Source organism: Oncorhynchus gorbuscha, linkage group LG23 (assembly GCF_021184085.1).
Source record: "Oncorhynchus gorbuscha isolate QuinsamMale2020 ecotype Even-year linkage group LG23, OgorEven_v1.0, whole genome shotgun sequence".
Lineage (NCBI taxonomy): Eukaryota > Metazoa > Chordata > Actinopteri > Salmoniformes > Salmonidae > Oncorhynchus > Oncorhynchus gorbuscha.
Genome location: NC_060195.1, coordinates 19,715,547 through 19,732,366, shown reverse-complemented (window position 1 = coordinate 19,732,366; position 16,820 = coordinate 19,715,547). Strand labels below are relative to the sequence as shown.

At 42.9% G+C, this 16,820-nt stretch overlaps 1 protein-coding gene across 1 annotated transcript; it reads right to left on the bottom strand.

The window, feature by feature from the left end:
- On the bottom strand, positions 1–7,023 carry LOC124011318 (stimulator of interferon genes protein-like). The gene is made up of 7 exons (XM_046324563.1): positions 6,841–7,023; positions 5,692–5,918; positions 5,355–5,535; positions 1,833–1,941; positions 1,464–1,705; positions 867–1,053; positions 1–730 (listed from the first exon to the last, which is right to left on the bottom strand). The coding sequence occupies exons 2-7, from the start codon at positions 5,916–5,918 to the stop codon at positions 477–479; spliced, it is 1,200 nt and encodes a 399-aa protein (XP_046180519.1). The 5' UTR covers positions 6,841–7,023; the 3' UTR covers positions 1–476.
- Positions 7,024–16,820: the final 9,797 nt, after the last annotated feature.

The following is a 16,820-nucleotide window of genomic DNA, read 5'->3' as shown; positions in this document are numbered from 1 at the left end:
TTTGATACATTTTATAAATTTGCAAAAAAAAATCTACAAAACCTGTTTATGCTTTGTCATTATGGGGTATTGTGTGTAGATTGAGGAAGAAAAACAATTGAATCAATTTTAGAATAAGACCAATGTAACAGGATGTGGAAAAAGTCTGGCGTCCGAATACTTTCCAAATGCACTGTATGTTAAGTAATGAGTGGCGGTGTAAAGGGGAAGGCAATGCCTTGTTGCTCTACTTTGAGATGGCTTTGAGTGCTTCCTATCTTGCAGCCTGGTGTAGTGCCGCTGCTGTTCAAATCAAATCAAATCAAATTTTATTTGTCACATACACATGGTTAGCAGATGTTAATGCGAGTGTAGCGAAATGCTTGTGCTTCTAGTTCCGACAATGCGGTGATAACCAACAAGTAATCTAACTAACAATTCCAAAACTACTGTTGTGCATAAGTGCAATTTATTTTGTTTATCTCTCTAGACCTGTCTCATGGAGAAAGGTCTTCCGAATTCTCAACCGGTTCCCTGAGTGTACGTGGCATGTCATGACTGATCATGATCGTAGGCACCCTGCTCATTGGCTCAGCTCGGTGCCAGTCGTCGATGATGGGCAGGGCATGGGATGGGTGGTCCACCTCAGGCTGAGGGATGAAAGGGGGAACATAGAACTCTTCTTTCTCCTGTTGATCCAGGTTCTTCAGAATGGAGTTGGACAGGTAGTGAGGGTCATCCTCATGTTCATCTACAGGAAGTAGAAATTATATAGGGTTCATAGGTTGTACTATTGGGGACATAGGAGGACATTATTTATTATACAGAGAGAGTGAGAGAAAGGCAGGTAACATGTAAATATCCATGTAAATAGCATGATATCTAACCGTTGAGCAGGATGAGTCGGTAGCGGTTCCTGCACTCCAGTGAGCGGTCCAGTATGTCCTGTAGAGTCCTGTAGAATAGCAGCACCTGCTCTCTCCTGTCCTTCTCCCCAAACCCTGCACTGCTCTCCTGAGACATCTTATACAGGGTCAGCAGAGGGGTGGCATACTCCACAACACAGTGATGGGCCTAGACACACACACACACACACACACACACACACACACACACACACACACACACACACACACACACACACACACACACACACACACACACACACACACACACACACACACACACACACACACACACACACACACACACACACACACACACACACACACACACACACACACACAAGAGATACTGTGATTAGGCGTTTCAGTGTAAAAAATCTGCAAATGGGTTTGTAGATTGTCCACACATTTGGCCACCATGGTGCAAGTGTTGGGCTTTTCCATGTTTGTTATAGTCTTTTCCAGTGCTTCATAAGCTCTCACGGTTCATTCACCATTTGACCACATAGTGGTGCCAGTGAGATGCATTTCACTTTGAGATAGTGTTTGAGAAGGTGACTGTAAATTAATCCCACCTACCTGTCTGTCCTTGTCCAATACGGTGTAGACACTGTGCTTGTAGACACGCCCCCTGACACCTGCCCTGTCGATCTCTGTGTCAGGGAGGTTGTCATAGAAATGGATGTTGGTGTCCTCGTCCTCCAGCGTGTGAGTAATGTTTGCGTTGAGAGGAAGGAGAATGAGGAGCTTTCTGGAGCCCCTGGTCTCAAACGGACCTGCATTATGTGAAGCACGGAACGCTGCGATAGAACCCTCCAACCCTACCAGAGAAACACACACACGCACAATGGGATACATGTACATTTGAACAGGAACACACACACAATGTTGACATGACAGCTTTTTCATATATGAAATGAGCGCACTTCATGAATTAATGCTACTTACGAGGCAGAACCAGGTTGAGGTAGCCTAGGTGGAAAGACCAAGCCAGGCCATGAGCCACGTTCATCTTCCTCGTCTCACAGATCTCCGACACCTCCACCTCAGATGGACCCTGAACATGGGAGAGAGAAACAACAACCGGAAAAGGAACAGAATTACTCACAGGCCAAGAGATAGACATGTAGGAAATCTGACATTTTGTCAGCCGGTCTCACGGTAATTGACCGTTAATTAACATAAATACATTTAGCATCTTTAGGCACCCACACATAAGAGCAGCATACTGTACAAGCTGCTCATGTGGCTGTGCCATTATTTTATATTATATGATTTTATAGTAATATAAAATATAATAATATAATTGAACTTAGATGAATAAAATATAAATCATATTTTTCTCATTTATAGAGGAGTGCGCATATGAAGTGACGATGTTGAGCGAAAAAGGGATCATTTGAAACAGGTCCTATATGCTAGGTGTAGTTATTTGGGAGATTCATTTGTAACTGATACAAATCTTAGAATGTGTTAGAAATCAGAACATACAGTATATGGGCTGCATGGTGAGACTACAGGCTGTTGATGATTTGAGAAAGTAGCGAGAAAAGCATGTGCTCTTCCTTGCCTCAAGCTGCACAGCTGTTCTCTCATCAACTGATCATGTTTTCACCCATCAGACTATTCTAAATGTAATCTAGTTTTAATGAATATATACAATTAGTTTGAATTTAGAATGGCTATTATGAAATAGGTAGGAACAGGGAAAGAAGACATGTTATCTGCACTGGAATAGCGAATGTAGGCTGTGTGCTTCCTGACGGTCCGTCTTTCAATGATGATTGAGGAAACCAATAGATTGAAGAGAAATTGCAGAAAGGCAGAACTGAAGTGGAGGAAGTCAAAGTCGCAGGTCCATTATGATATTCCGAGAGAGCAACTTGGCATATAACAAGTCAATTAGAAATGCCAGACGGGCTCATTTTTCTAACTTGATCACTAATAATCACTAATAAAGTGCTCCACTCGACCATTGATAAATCCTACCCCTGGAAACCTATGTGAACTTTCCTCCACATCTAAATGTGATGAGTTTGTGGCAAATTTCAGAGATAAGATAACAAACATTAGGCTGGGTATCAGTCAAGCAAGACTTGATGAGAAGTTTGATGATATGTGCCCTAGCCTTCTATTCTTCTATTGGTTTTTAAATCAATCCATGATTGTGCACCCCAGTACATGTCAGACATGATTTTAAGTTATGTTCCCAGTAAGTCCTTCAGGTTCTCTGGCACTGACCTTTTAACTATCCCAAAGCCCAGGACCAAGACTCATGGAGAGGCAGCCTTTAGTTACTATGCCCCCAGCCTTTAGTTACTATGCCCCCAGCCTTTAGTTACTATGCCCCCAGCCTTTAGTTACTATGCCCCCAGCCTTTAGTTACTATGCCACCAGCCTTTAGTTAATATGCCCCTAGCCTTTAGTTACTATGCCCCCAGCCTTTAGTTACTATGCCCCCAGCCTTTAGTTACTATGCCCCCAGCCTTTAGTTACTATGCCCCCAGCCTCTGGAATAGCCTGCCAGAGAACCTGAGGGGGGCCGAAACTGTGGACATTATTTAAAGAGATCTTAAAACAAAACTGTTTATCTTTGCTTTTCCTTACGGTGAATGTAGTTATTATACTTTTTTTTACCCCATTTTCAATTTTGTCTCATCACTGTAACTCTCCAACAGGCTCGGGAGGCGAAGGTTGAGTCATGCGTCCCCCGAAACATGACCCGCCAAACTGCGCTTCTTAACACCCTCCCGCCAGCCACACAAAAACCTGTTTAACTGACAACCAAGCCTGTTACAAGGAGTCTCTAGAGCAAAGTAAAGCCTTCCACAGCCAAACCCTCCCTAACCCTGATGACACTGAGCCTCATGTGATACACCCTGGGTCTGTAGTGACACCTCTAGCACTGAGATGCAGTGCCTTAGACCACTGCACCACTCAGGAGGCACAATTCTTCTGTGTTTTATCCTTTTTTGTTTGTTGTGTAGTAAATATTAACATTTTTTTTCTTCTTGTGAAGCACATTGTGTTGCATTCCAAGTCTGAAATGTGCAGTATAAATAGTGTGATTTGAGTTGATTTGACTAGGCTATTCAAAATCACATACAAATTAGCTACAATTTGGGGTGGCAGGGTAGCCTAGTGGTTAGAGTGTTGGACTAGTAACCAGAAGGTTGCAAGTTCAAACCCCCAAGTTACAAATCTGTCTTTCTGCTCCTGAACAGGCAGTTAACCCACTATTCCTAGGCTGTCAATGAAAATAAGAATTTGTTCTTAACTTGCTATGCCTTGTAAAATAAATACAAATTGTAGACTACCTGTAAGCCCCCCTGCACAATCAATGAACCAAAAGCATTGCCTAGGGCTTGCTCCCAGAATCATGGATATGTGTTTTGGAGCGCAGCATAAGGTAACCAGTCCATCCAGTATGCATAATAATGCAGTCCACACTCAAAGGCCATTATTCTCATTTGTTTAATTTTGGAGTATAGGCTAGACAAATTATGTACCAATGACAAATTAAATCAGTTTTGTTTGATGTTTTTCTGACATGGGTAATATGCGGTATTGTTTAACAGCACAATACTCATTTTAATGAAAGTTTTTTTTTCTGGTTTGGTTGGTTAACCTTATGCATATGCATAAGCTCTAATATGTATATGGGTTTTTTGAATGAATCATCACCTTATAAAGCGCTGTCTATTTCACTGTATTAGGCTTTGAAACAACATCCACAACAACCATGTTTTACACTGTTTAACCTGCTGTTGAACTTCTTTCTTCAAATTGATCACTATTGCATTTATGTCAGAGTGGTTAGAGGGACAATAGAGCCCTCAGTACATTAGGACCTGATGGCTGTTAGTGAGTTGGGTTCTACCAACACATGTCCAGAGTGTATAAGAGGAGACGACCATGACTCAACGGTCACATGGAATTTGACAGCGGTCATGACTCATGGCAGTAACATGGTCACTCAACAGCCCTAGTCAGACAACCTCAGGGTTCCTGCATGAACAGTGTGTTGAACCTCACTGGATGCCCCAGCTCTTTCCAGGTTCACTCTGTGGTGATTCAGGTCAGATAACTCGTTTTCTTCCCTAAATGATTTTCAGAAGAAATTAACCACAACAAAATTAAACCTGCTTGATGTGTTTCAAAACAAGTCCATGCCACTTCTGCTGACGTGACAGAAACCACAACAGTGATGGGCGAATGAAAAAACAACTATGTGCTAACATAAATCACACGAACACACAGTCAACATAATACAGCAGCATGTAAGCTACAGTCTCCTATAACATCATTCACCTTCATTGCCTTTACAAAGGTAAACTGTGTTATTAGTGGTATAAAGGAAAGGGTTTGGGAAACTAGACTGCTGATTAAAACTCAACCTGGAGACACATAGGGTATTGTGTTGGCTCATACTATGTGTGAGAGTTCCAGATCAGGAGCTTGTTATCTCACCAGTACTCCCAGGGTTTTGAGTAGAGGGTAGAGGACACAGGCCAGGATAACCATGCTCCACTGGTCCCGCCAGGGCTGGGGCTTGGTCAAGACAAACAGCAGCACTGCCAAACCCACACACAGGAGGGTACATACACCCACACAGGCTGTCACCATCTGACCCAGCCTCCGACCACGGTACCTGGGCAGAGAGAAAGAGAGAGGAGAGAGGGCAAGGAAGCGAGAGAGGGAGAGAGAGAGATAACATGTAAATATCCATGTAAAAAAACATGTAAATCAATTTATTCGCCTACCATGTTTTGTGAGTATGAGTATGAAAGTTAACAAGTTCCTTTACCTGGTAGTTGCATGATGAAGACATTCCTCTGAGAGAAGAAACACTCCGTGCAGCGAGGGCCCCACAGTCAGGATGAGTATTGCTGCGGAAACGTGTCTGAAGAAGCCCTCAGGCTCCAAAACCAAGATGGCCGTCACCACCACAGAAGCCAATCCTATCGCACAGGCTTTGGGTAAACTCCCACGAGGCTGAGGGACCAGACACTCCTCCCCTCCCAATTGCTGCATCTGAGGAACAGACATAACGAGACCATGACTTAGTATGATACAACACTACAATAATCCTCAGTAAACTCCTCTTCCTTTTGTCATTTTCTCAACTTCTCCGGAATAACCTTCTATGAAGAAGTATTTCCAGGGTTTGGGTTAGATTTCATCACAGTGGCATCGTGTGTATGAGATCTCAGAATACGTCACATTTAAACATCCTGGTACGGAAAGTCTGAGAACTAAAAACAGCTATCTGAGAACAACTAAGAACCCAAATGTGTGTGTGTGTGTGTGTGTGTGTGTGTGTGCGTGCGTGCGTGCGTGTGCGTGCATGTTTGTGTATGGTTTATAGGAGTAGATTCACTTCCTATCTTCACACATCTGCTGGCACTGTTTCAAAGGCAATACCGGTTTACCATTAATGTAAACTAGCTAGTACAGTATGGTTCAAAGCCTGATTATCTTTTAATCCTGAACTCAACTACAGGGGAACAATTACGTGAGATAATTTTGCAAGTGTGAACCTGATTATCATGAATAAAATAATATGGCTAATCTCTTTAAGAGAAACCCTCATTCTGATTAAAGAATATATATCATATATGGTAGAACAGGAGAGGATCACCTTCAGTTTAGAAATTAGAATTATAGTCCAGTATAATACGGAAACTATTAGATGGTGCCCTGATGTTACCCATGCACTACAGAGTAATGGAAACATACCGTGATTCGTACATCGTCTCCTTGACTACATTCTCATACCACACAACGGGAGACTATCAGTGATACATTCATACATACACAATAAATACTTTTTTTTCCATGAGGGAATTGTTATCCTGTACCCAGATCTATAGACTATTACTCATTCATTTGAAGGTTCAGTTGAAATTCAAAGAAAGGATTTTGCTGCTGACATTGCTTATCCGCTAAATGTTACCTTTCTTCTGTTTGGAGTGGTCTTAGTTCCAGAACAACAGAGGCAATCAAAGAATAAAAGAGTTCACTGGAGATTATAACTCAGAGCCAGCATCTCTTCGTCTTCCATGTTCTTTCTCACTGTTCTTCCTCTCCTACCATGCCTTTGTGTTACACAAACTTGAGTAATACTTTCAGTTTCAGTTTGACAGAGGTGGCAGTGAGGCAATATATCCCACATAAAGAGAGTGATAGAGGAAGATAAAGAGATAGAGAGAGGAAGATAAAGAGATAGAGAGAGGAAGATAAAGAGATAGAGAGAGGAAGATAAAGAGATAGAGAGAGGACGATAAAGAGATACAAATATAAAGAGAGTGATAGAGAAAGATAAAGAGATAAAGTGTCACGCCCTGACCTTAGAGATCCTTATTATTTTCTATGTTTGGGTAGGTCAGGGTGTGACTCGGGTGGGAAAGTCTATGTTTTCTATTTCTTTGTTTTTTTTGCCGTGTGTGTGTGTGTGTGTGTGTGTGTGGTTCCCAATCAGAGGCAGCTGTTTATCATTGTCTCTGACTGGGGATCATATATAGGTTGTCATTTTCCTTTTGGGTTTTGTGGGGTGTTATTTTCTGTTTAGTGTTTGTGTCTGACAGAACTGTTCGTGGTCAGATTTGTTATATTTGTTTGAGTGTTTCTTGTAAATAAATATCATGAACAGTTTCCACGCTGCACTTTGGTCCACTCTTCCTTCCACCGACGACGAGCATTACATAGAGAGAGGAAGATAAAGAAATACAAATAGAGAAAGAGACACAGTTTTATTTAACTAGGAAATGTTTAGTTACAATGACGGCCTACCCTGTCCAAACCCTAACGACGCTGGGACAATTGTGCACCACCCTGTAGGACTCCCAATCACAGCCGGTGGTGATACAGCCTGGAATCAAACCAGGGTCTGTAGTGATGCCCCTAGCACTGAGTTGCAGTGCCTTGGACCACTGCACCACTCTGGAACCCAACATGTGAGTGGAAGAGAGAGAGAGTGGCAGAGAAAGAGAGAGAGAGTGATAGAGAAAGAGATAGAGAGTGGTAGAGAGAGAGTGGTAGAGAGAGAGAGAGAGTGGTAGAGAGAGAGAGTGGTAGAGAAAGAGAGAGAGAGTGGTAGAGAGAGAGAGTGGTAGAGAAAGAGAGAGAGAGTGGTAGAGAAAGAGAGTGGTAGAGAGAGAGAGAGAGAGTGGTAGAGAGAGAGAGTGGTAGAGAAAGAGAGAGAGTGGTAGAGAGAGAGAGTGGTAGAGAAAGAGAGAGAGAGTGGTAGAGAGAGAGTGGTAGAGAGAGAGTGGTAGAGAGAGTGGTAGAGAGAAGAGAGAGAGTGGTAGAGAAAGAGAGAGAGTGGTAGAGAAAGAGAGAGGTAGAGAGAGTGGTAGAGAGAGAGAGTGGTAGAGAAAGAGAGAGAGTGGCAGAGAGAGAGAGTGGTAGAGAGAGAGAGAGTGGTAGAGAAAGAGATAGAGAGTGGTAGAGAAAGAGAGAGAGAGAGAGTGGTAGAGAGAGAGAGTGGTAGAGAAAGAGAGAGAGAGTGGTAGGGAAAGAGAGAGAGAGTGGTAGAGAAAGAGAGAGAGTGGTAGAGAGAGAGAGTGGTAGAGAAAGAGATAGAGAGTGGTAGAGAAAGAGATAGAGAGTGGTAGAGAGAGAGAGAGAGTGGTAGAGAAAGAGAGAGAGTGGTAGAGAGAGAGAGTGGTAGAGAAAGAGAGAGAGAGAGTGGTAGAGAGAGAGAGTGGTAGAGAAAGAGAGAGAGAGTGGTAGAGAAAGAGATAGAGAGTGGTAGAGAGAGAGTGGTAGAGAAAGAGAGAGAGTGGTAGAGAAAGAGAGAGAGAGTGGTATAGAGAGAGAGTGGTAGTGAAAGAGAGAGAGTGGTAGAGAAAGAGAGAGAGAGAGTGGTAGAGAGAGAGAGAGAGAGAGTGGTAGAGAAAGAGAGAGAGAGTGGTAGAGAAAGAGAGAGAGAATGGTAGAGAAAGAGAGAGAGAGTGGTAGAGAGAGAGAGTGGTAGAGAAAGAGATAGAGAGTGGTATAGAAAGAGAGTGGTAGAGAAAGAGAGAGAGAGTGGTAGAGAGAGAGAGTGGTAGAGAAAGAGATAGAGAGTGGTAGAGAGAGAGAGAGTGGTAGAGAAAGAGAGAGAGTGGTAGAGAGAGAGTGGTAGAGAAAGAGAGTGGTAGAGAGAGAGTGGTAGAGAGAGAGTGGTAGAGAAAGAGAGAGAGTGGTAGAGAAAGAGATAGAGAGTGGTAGAGAGAGAGAGTGGTAGAGAAAGAGAGAGAGTGGTAGAGAAAGAGAGAGAGAGTGGTATAGAGAGAGAGTGGTAGTGAAAGAGAGAGAGAGTGGTAGAGAAAGAGAGAGAGAGAGTGGTAGAGAGAGAGAGAGAGTGGTAGAGAAAGAGAGAGAGAAAGAGAGAAAGAGAGTGGTAGAGAGAGAGTAGAGAGAGAGAGTGGTAGAGAAAGAGATAGAGAGTGGTAGAGAAAGAGAGAGAGAGAGTGGTAGAGAAAGAGATAGAGAGTGGTAGAGAGAGAGAGTGGTAGAGAAAGAGATAGAGAGTGGTAGAGAAAGAGAGAGAGAGTGGTAGAGAGAGAGTGGTAGAGAAAGAGAGAGAGTGGTAGAGAAAGAGAGAGAGAGTGGTAGAGAAAGAGAGAGAGAGTGGTAGAGAGAGAGTGGTAGAGAAAGAGAGAGAGTGGCAGAGAGAGAGAGTGGTAGAGAGAGAGAGAGTGGTAGAGAAAGAGATAGAGAGTGGTAGAGAAAGAGAGAGAGAGAGAGTGGTAGAGAGAGAGAGTGGTAGAGAAAGAGAGAGAGAGTGGTAGGGAAAGAGAGAGAGAGTGGTAGAGAAAGAGAGAGAGTGGTAGAGAGAGAGAGTGGTAGAGAAAGAGATAGAGAGTGGTAGAGAAAGAGATAGAGAGTGGTAGAGAAAGAGAGAGAGAGTGGTAGAGAAAGAGAGAGAGAGTGGTAGAGAAAGAGAGAGAGAGTGGTAGAGAGAGAGAGTGGTAGAGAAAGAGAGAGAGAGAGTGGTAGAGAAAGAGATAGAGAGTGGTAGAGAGAGAGAGTGGTAGAGAAAGAGATAGAGAGTGGTAGAGAAAGAGAGAGAGAGTGGTAGAGAGAGAGTGGTAGAGAAAGAGAGAGAGTGGTAGAGAAAGAGAGAGAGAGTGGTAGAGAAAGAGAGAGAGTGGTAGAGAGAGAGTGGTAGAGAAAGAGAGAGAGTGGTAGAGAGAGAGAGTGGTAGAGAGAGAGAGAGTGGTAGAGAAAGAGATAGAGAGTGGTAGAGAAAGAGAGAGAGAGAGTGGTAGAGAGAGAGTAGAGAGTGGTAGAGAAGAGAGAGAGAGAGTGGTAGAGAGAGAGAGTGGTAGAGAGTGGTAGAGAAAGAGAGTGGTAGAGAAAGAGAGAGAGAAAGAGAGAGAGTGGTAGAGAAAGAGAGAGAGAGTGGTAGAGAAAGAGAGAGAGAGTGGTAGAGAAAGAGAGAGAGAGAGAGTGGTAGAAAGAGAGAGAGTGGTAGAAGAGAGAGAGTGGTAGAGAGAGAGTGGTAGAGAAAGAGAGAGAGAGTGGTAGAGAAAGAGAGAGAGAGAGTGGTAGAGAAGAGAGAGAGAAAGAGAGAGAGAGAGTGGTAGAGAAAGAGATAGAGAGTGGTAGAGAAAGAGAGAGAGAGTGGTAGAGAAAGAGAGAGAGAGTGGTAGAGAAAGAGATAGAGAGTGGTAGAGAGAGAGAGTGGTAGAGAGAGAGAGTGGTAGAGAAAGAGATAGAGAGTGGTAGAGAAAGAGAGAGAGAGTGGTAGAGAGAGTGGTAGAGAGAGAGAGTGGTAGAGAAAGAGAGAGAGAGTGGTAGGAAAGAGAGAGAGTGGTAGAGAAAGAGAGAGAGTGGTAGAGAGAGAGAGAGAGAGTGGTAGAGAAAGAGATAGAGAGTGGTAGAGAGAGAGAGAGAGTGGTAGAGAGAGAGAGTGGTAGAGAAAGAGATATAGAGTGGTAGAGAAAGAGAGAGAGAGTGGTAGAGAGAGAGAGTGGTAGAGAAAGAGAGAGAGTGGTAGAGAAAGAGAGAGAGAGAGTGGTAGAGAAAGAGAGAGAGTGGTAGAGAGAGAGTGGTAGAGAAAGAGAGAGAGTGGTAGAGAGAGTGGTAGAGAAAGAGAGTGGTAGAGAGAGAGAGTGGTAGAGAGAGAGAGAGAGAGAGTGGTAGAGAGAGAGAGTGGTAGAGAAAGAGAGAGAGAGTGGTAGAGAAAGAGATAGAGAGTGGTAGAGAAAGAGAGAGAGTGGTAGAGAGAGAGAGAGAGAGTGGTAGAGAAAGAGAGAGAGAGTGGTAGAGAGAGAGTGGTAGAGAAAGAGAGAGAGAGTGGTAGAGAGAGAGAGAGAGAGAGAGAGAGTGAGTGGTAGAGAAAGAGAGAGAGTGGTAGAGAGAGAGAGAGAGAAAGAGAGAGAGGTGAGAGAGAGAGAGAGAGAGAGAGAGAGAGAGAGTGGTAGAGAAAGAGATAGAGGGTCGAGAGAGAGAGAGGTAGAGAAAGAGAAGAGAGAGAGAGAGGAGAGAGTGGTAGAGAGAGAGTGGTAGAGAAAGAGAGAGAGAGTGGTAGAGAAAGAGAGAGAGTGGTAGAGAGAGAGAGAGAGAGTGGTAGAGAGAGAGAGTGGTAGAGAAAGAGAGAGAGAGTGGTAGAGAGAGAGAGTGGTAGAGAAAGTGATAGAGAGTGGTAGAGAAAGAGAGAGAGAGTGGTAGAGAAAGGGCTAGAGAGAGGATGGGAAATTTAAAGAATGTGCAAACATAATACATTCCACACAGAGGCGTCACTGAAATGTAACAGAAGTGGAACAGGGAGTGGTGGAAGAGCCATGTACTGTAATAGATAACAGTAGTGGAACAGGGAGTGGTGGAAGAGTTATGGGTGTAATAGATAACAGTAGTGGAACAGGGAGTGGTGGAAGAGCCATGTACTGTAATAGGTAACAGTAGTGGAACAGGGAGTGGTGGAAGAGTTATGGGTGTAATAGATAACAGTAGTGGAACAGGGAGTGGTGGAAGAGCCATGACTGTAATAGATAACAGTAGTGGAACAGGGAGTGGTGGAAGAGTTATGGGTGTAATAGATAACAGTTGTGGAACAGGGAGTGGTGGAAGAGCCATGTACTGTAATAGGTAACAGTAATGGAACAGGGAGTGGTGGAAGAGTTATGGGTGTAATAGATAACAGTAGTGGAACAGGGAGTGGTGGAAGAGTTATGGGTGTAATAGATAACAGTTGTGGAACAGGGAGTGGTGGAAGAGCCATGTACTGTAATAGGTAACAGTAATGGAACAGGGAGTGGTGGAAGAGTTATGGGTGTAATAGATAACAGTAATGGAACAGGGAGTGGTGGAAGAGCCATGTACTGTAATAGGTAACAGTAATGGAACAGGGAGTGGTGGAAGAGTTATGGGTGTAATAGATAACAGTTGTGGAACAGGGAGTGGTGGAAGAGTTATGGGTGTAATAGATAACAGTAATGGAACAGGGAGTGGTGGAAGAGCCATGTACTGTAATAGGTAACAGTAATGGAACAGGGAGTGGTGGAAGAGCCATGTACTGTAATAGGTAACAGTAATGGAACAGGGAGTGGTGGAAGAGTTATGGGTGTAATAGATAACAGTTGTGGAACAGGGAGTGGTGGAAGAGCCATGTACTGTAATAGGTAACAGTAATGGAACAGGGAGTGGTGGAAGAGTTATGGGTGTAATAGATAACAGTAATGGAACAGGGAGTGGTGGAAGAGCCATGTACTGTAATAGGTAACAGTAATGGAACAGGGAGTGGTGGAAGAGTTATGGGTGTAATAGATAACAGTTGTGGAACAGGGAGTGGTGGAAGAGCCATGTACTGTAATAGATAACAGTAGTGGAACAGGGAGTGGTGGAAGAGCCATGTACTGTAATAGGTAACAGTAGTGGAACAGGGAGTGGTGGAAGAGTTATGGGTGTAATAGATAACAGTTGTGGAACAGGGAGTGGTGGAAGAGCCATGTACTGTAATAGATAACAGTAGTGGAACAGGGAGTGGTGGAAGAGTTATGGGTGTAATAGATAACAGTAGTGGAACAGGGAGTGGTGGAAGAGTTATGGGTGTAATAGATAACAGTAGTGGAACAGGGAGTGGTGGAAGAGCCATGTACTGTAATAGGTAACAGTAGTGGAACAGGGAGTGGTGGAAGAGTTATGGGTGTAATAGATAACAGTAGTGGAACAGGGAGTGGTGGAAGAGTTATGGGTGTAATAGATAACAGTAGTGGAACAGGGAGTGGTGGAAGAGCCATGTACTGTAATAGGTAACAGTAGTGGAACAGGGAGTGGTGGAAGAGTTATGGGTGTAATAGGTAACAGTAATGGAACAGGGAGTGGTGGAAGAGTTATGGGTGTAATAGATAACAGTAGTGGAACAGGGAGTGGTGGAAGAGTTATGGGTGTAATAGATAACAGTAGTGGAACAGGGAGTGGTGGAAGAGCCATGTACTGTAATAGGTAACAGTAGTGGAACAGGGAGTGGTGGAAGAGTTATGGGTGTAATAGATAACAGTAGTGGAACAGGGAGTGGTGGAAGAGTTATGGGTGTAATAGATAACAGTTGTGGAACAGGGAGTGGTGGAAGAGCCATGTACTGTAATAGGTAACAGTAATGGAACAGGGAGTGGTGGAAGAGTTATGGGTGTAATAGATAACAGTAGTGGAACAGGGAGTGGTGGAAGAGTTATGGGTGTAATAGATAACAGTTGTGGAACAGGGAGTGGTGGAAGAGCCATGTACTGTAATAGATAACAGTTGTGGAACAGGGAGTGGTGGAAGAGCCATGTACTGTAATAGGTAACAGTAGTGGAACAGGGAGTGGTGGAAGAGCCATGTACTGTAATAGATAACAGTAATGGAACAGGGAGTGGTGGAAGAGTTATGGGTGTAATAGATAACAGTTGTGGAACAGGGAGTGGTGGAAGAGCCATGTACTGTAATAGGTAACAGTAATGGAACAGGGAGTGGTGGAAGAGTTATGGGTGTAAGCGTAGGTGGACGTTTTTATAACCAGACTTCTACAGCTGCTACATTTCTGATGAATCATACAGTATGTGTTCTTGTGATAACCTTTTGGGGAGGTGATGTAACCAAGTTTCAGTCAACCCACCACTCTCAAGTCCACTCAAATCTTGTTACCGTATTATTACACAGCACAGCACAGTACAGCACAACAAGTCTCGGTCCCTATCCAGGTGTGGAATCCTGGACTAGGTAGCCTAAATATATTACAGAAAATTACAGGAAAATGGTCCATTCATGATTTTAAAAAAAATGTATCCTCTGGATGCCACATCATGCCTGGAAACATTTGTGGAAGAGCCAGGAAAAGTGTTTTCAATATAGCTAGAGTCTGCTTGATCTAGCTGCAGTTATTGTGTGTGATCTACTGAGGGGGCGTTTTACACCAGAGGGCAATTAGAGAACATATACTGAAAACATTATGAACACCTTCTCTTTCCATGACATGGACTGACCAGGTGAATCCAGGTGAAAGCTATGATCCCTTATCGATGTCACTTAAATCTACTTCAATCAGTGTAGATGAAGGGGGGGAGGCATGTTAAAGAAGTCTTTTTAAGCCTTGAGACAATTGAGACATGGTGATTGTGTGTGTGTGTCATTCAGAGGGTGAATGGGCAAGACAAAAGATTGAAGTGCCTTTCAACGGGTATGGAAGTAGGTGCCAGGCGCACCGGTTTGTGTCAAGAATTGCAACGTGGCTGAGTTTTTCAGGCTCAACAGTTTCCTGTGTGTATTAAGAATGGTCCACCACCCAAATGACATTCAACAACCTTGATACAACTGGGAAGCATTGGAGTCAACGGGCCAACACCCGACACCTTGTAGGCTGTTTTGAGGGAAGGGGGGGGGGGTCCAATTCAATGTTAAGAAGATGTTCCTAATGTATATACTGGTATACTCAGTGTATAGTGGTGTGTGTGTGTGTGTCTGTGTGTGTCTGTGTGTGTATGTGTGTGTGTGTGTGTGTGTGTGTGTGTGTGTGTGTGTGTGTGTGTGTGTGTGTGTGTGTGTGTGTGTGTGTGTGTGTGTGTGTGTGTGTGTGTGTGTGTGTGTGTGTGTGTGTGTGTGTGTGTGTGTGTGTGTGTGTGTGTGTGTGTGTGTGTGTGTGTGTATGTGTGTGTGTGTGTGTGTGTGTGTGTGTCTGTGTGTGTATGTGTGTGTGTGTGTGTGTGTGCACTTCTGTATGTATCTGTGAACAACGGAGGAAATAAACAGAAGTATGCCAAAGGTTCATGCATATTTTATTCAAGAGTAAAAAAAGTGGTTTGTCCCATGGGCCATGCGTACAGTCTGTGTGATGAGACAGAGAGCCATGGCACAAACTATATGGCACAAGGTCTCGAGGAAGTTCACCTCGTATAATAAAGCACAATGAGACCAAACAAAGATCAGAAAAATGCAAGAGCAACCAGCAGAGAGCTTAAGAATAATGTTAATTATAAATATAATAATATTAAATAACAAGAATATAATTTAAGAATTATGATTAGAGAGTAAACTTTCCCTTTAAAATTTGAAAGACAACTTCTGTAACTGTGTCTGCTTTTACAGATGAGTTTACCATGCAATCATGCTTTGGCTGCCTGAATGAAAGTCTGTCTCTTTATAGTTTGGTCATTCATTCACGCTATTGCAAGTTTAAAAACAACTCCTGTACATCAACAGAGAAGAGAGGAGAGATAGAGTCACAATGCATTTCACCTCATAGAAGCTTCCAGTCTGTACAGCATCAACATAAAACAATACATGAACTCATAATACAATCATGGAAAACATTTGAAAAAGAATAACAAAATCACCCCCCAAAAATGATAAAAATCATAAATGTTTTGCAAAATAAATATGATCCCTATTTGAAGGAAGAAAAAGGGAACTTACCATACTGAAACACGGCACAAATCCAATTTCACATTATTATTATCATCAAATAACTTAACTGCATGCATTGATGTGTTTATAAATGCTTTACAAATAAATAACCTTCTGTTGACTTCTGTTAGTCACTGCTCACAGTCAGCCAAAAACACTTCATTTAATTTTCAAGGTAGAACACAACAGCATATACACTATAGGAATTTCCTCCAGTGCAGCCAGCTCAGGTTATAGGCTACTGGACAGCACATTAAGAGGACACCGTAGAAATGGAACGCATGGAATGGACTTCACTCATTGCTGATTCTGATTGCATGCCTGCAAAACAGCCAATCTATCATAGTTATTTCTACATTTCAATTTCTGATACAGGTGTCCATTCTATGCTTTCTATTTCTATCATTGACTTGGCAGCAATAGAACATTAAACGTGTAGCTAGTCCCAGCAAGTGAAATAAGTAAAAGTGATAAAAAGTTGCCCTTAAAAGTGAAATATGATCAGTTTTAGCAATAGAACATAAGAGTGGAATAGACAGACGTTGCCACTAAAACTGATCTAAGGTCAGTTTTATTTATCTGACTGACTTTAGAGGCAGCGTCTGTCTGGGGTGTAGTGAGTGTACTGTGAACTCTGTGTGAATTAACGGTGGGTCACACACTTTAGTCCTGACTAACTGACCAGTGGAGCATATTGGCTTATAAAATAAGATCGAGAGAGAACACTCAGGTAATAAGACTGCATTTTTAACCTTCTGGCAACATAGTCTTTTCCTTGAAGTTAATAAATAATATGTTTCATTTGAATGTTATTATCATATAGTACTGGTAGCAAAACATGTTCGATAGCACAACCTTGTATGTTGCATATGAAAATGCCATTCAAATTTCACCCCCACAGACACACATACACTCACACAATCGCAAATGCAGACACAAGCACACACAAATAAACTCCCATGGACATCACAACAACTATCCAGTCCATCTCTCGATCGATCTCTCGATCTCTCGATCTCTCGATCTATCTATCTATCTATCTATCTATCTATCTATCTATCTATC

Excerpts from the sequence above, each read along its gene's own strand:
- LOC124011318 (XM_046324563.1), bottom strand. The coding sequence starts at position 5,918 with ATGCAGCAATTGGGAGGGGAGGAGTGTCTGGTCCCTCAGCCTCGTGGG. Across the intron at positions 1,706-1,832 it reads CCTCAACCTGGTTCTGCCTC|GGTTGGAGGGTTCTATCGCA; the intron begins GTAAGTAGCATT and ends TTTCTCTGGTAG. Across the intron at positions 1,054-1,463 it reads TATTGGACAAGGACAGACAG|GCCCATCACTGTGTTGTGGA; the intron begins GTAGGTGGGATT and ends GTGTGTGTCTAG.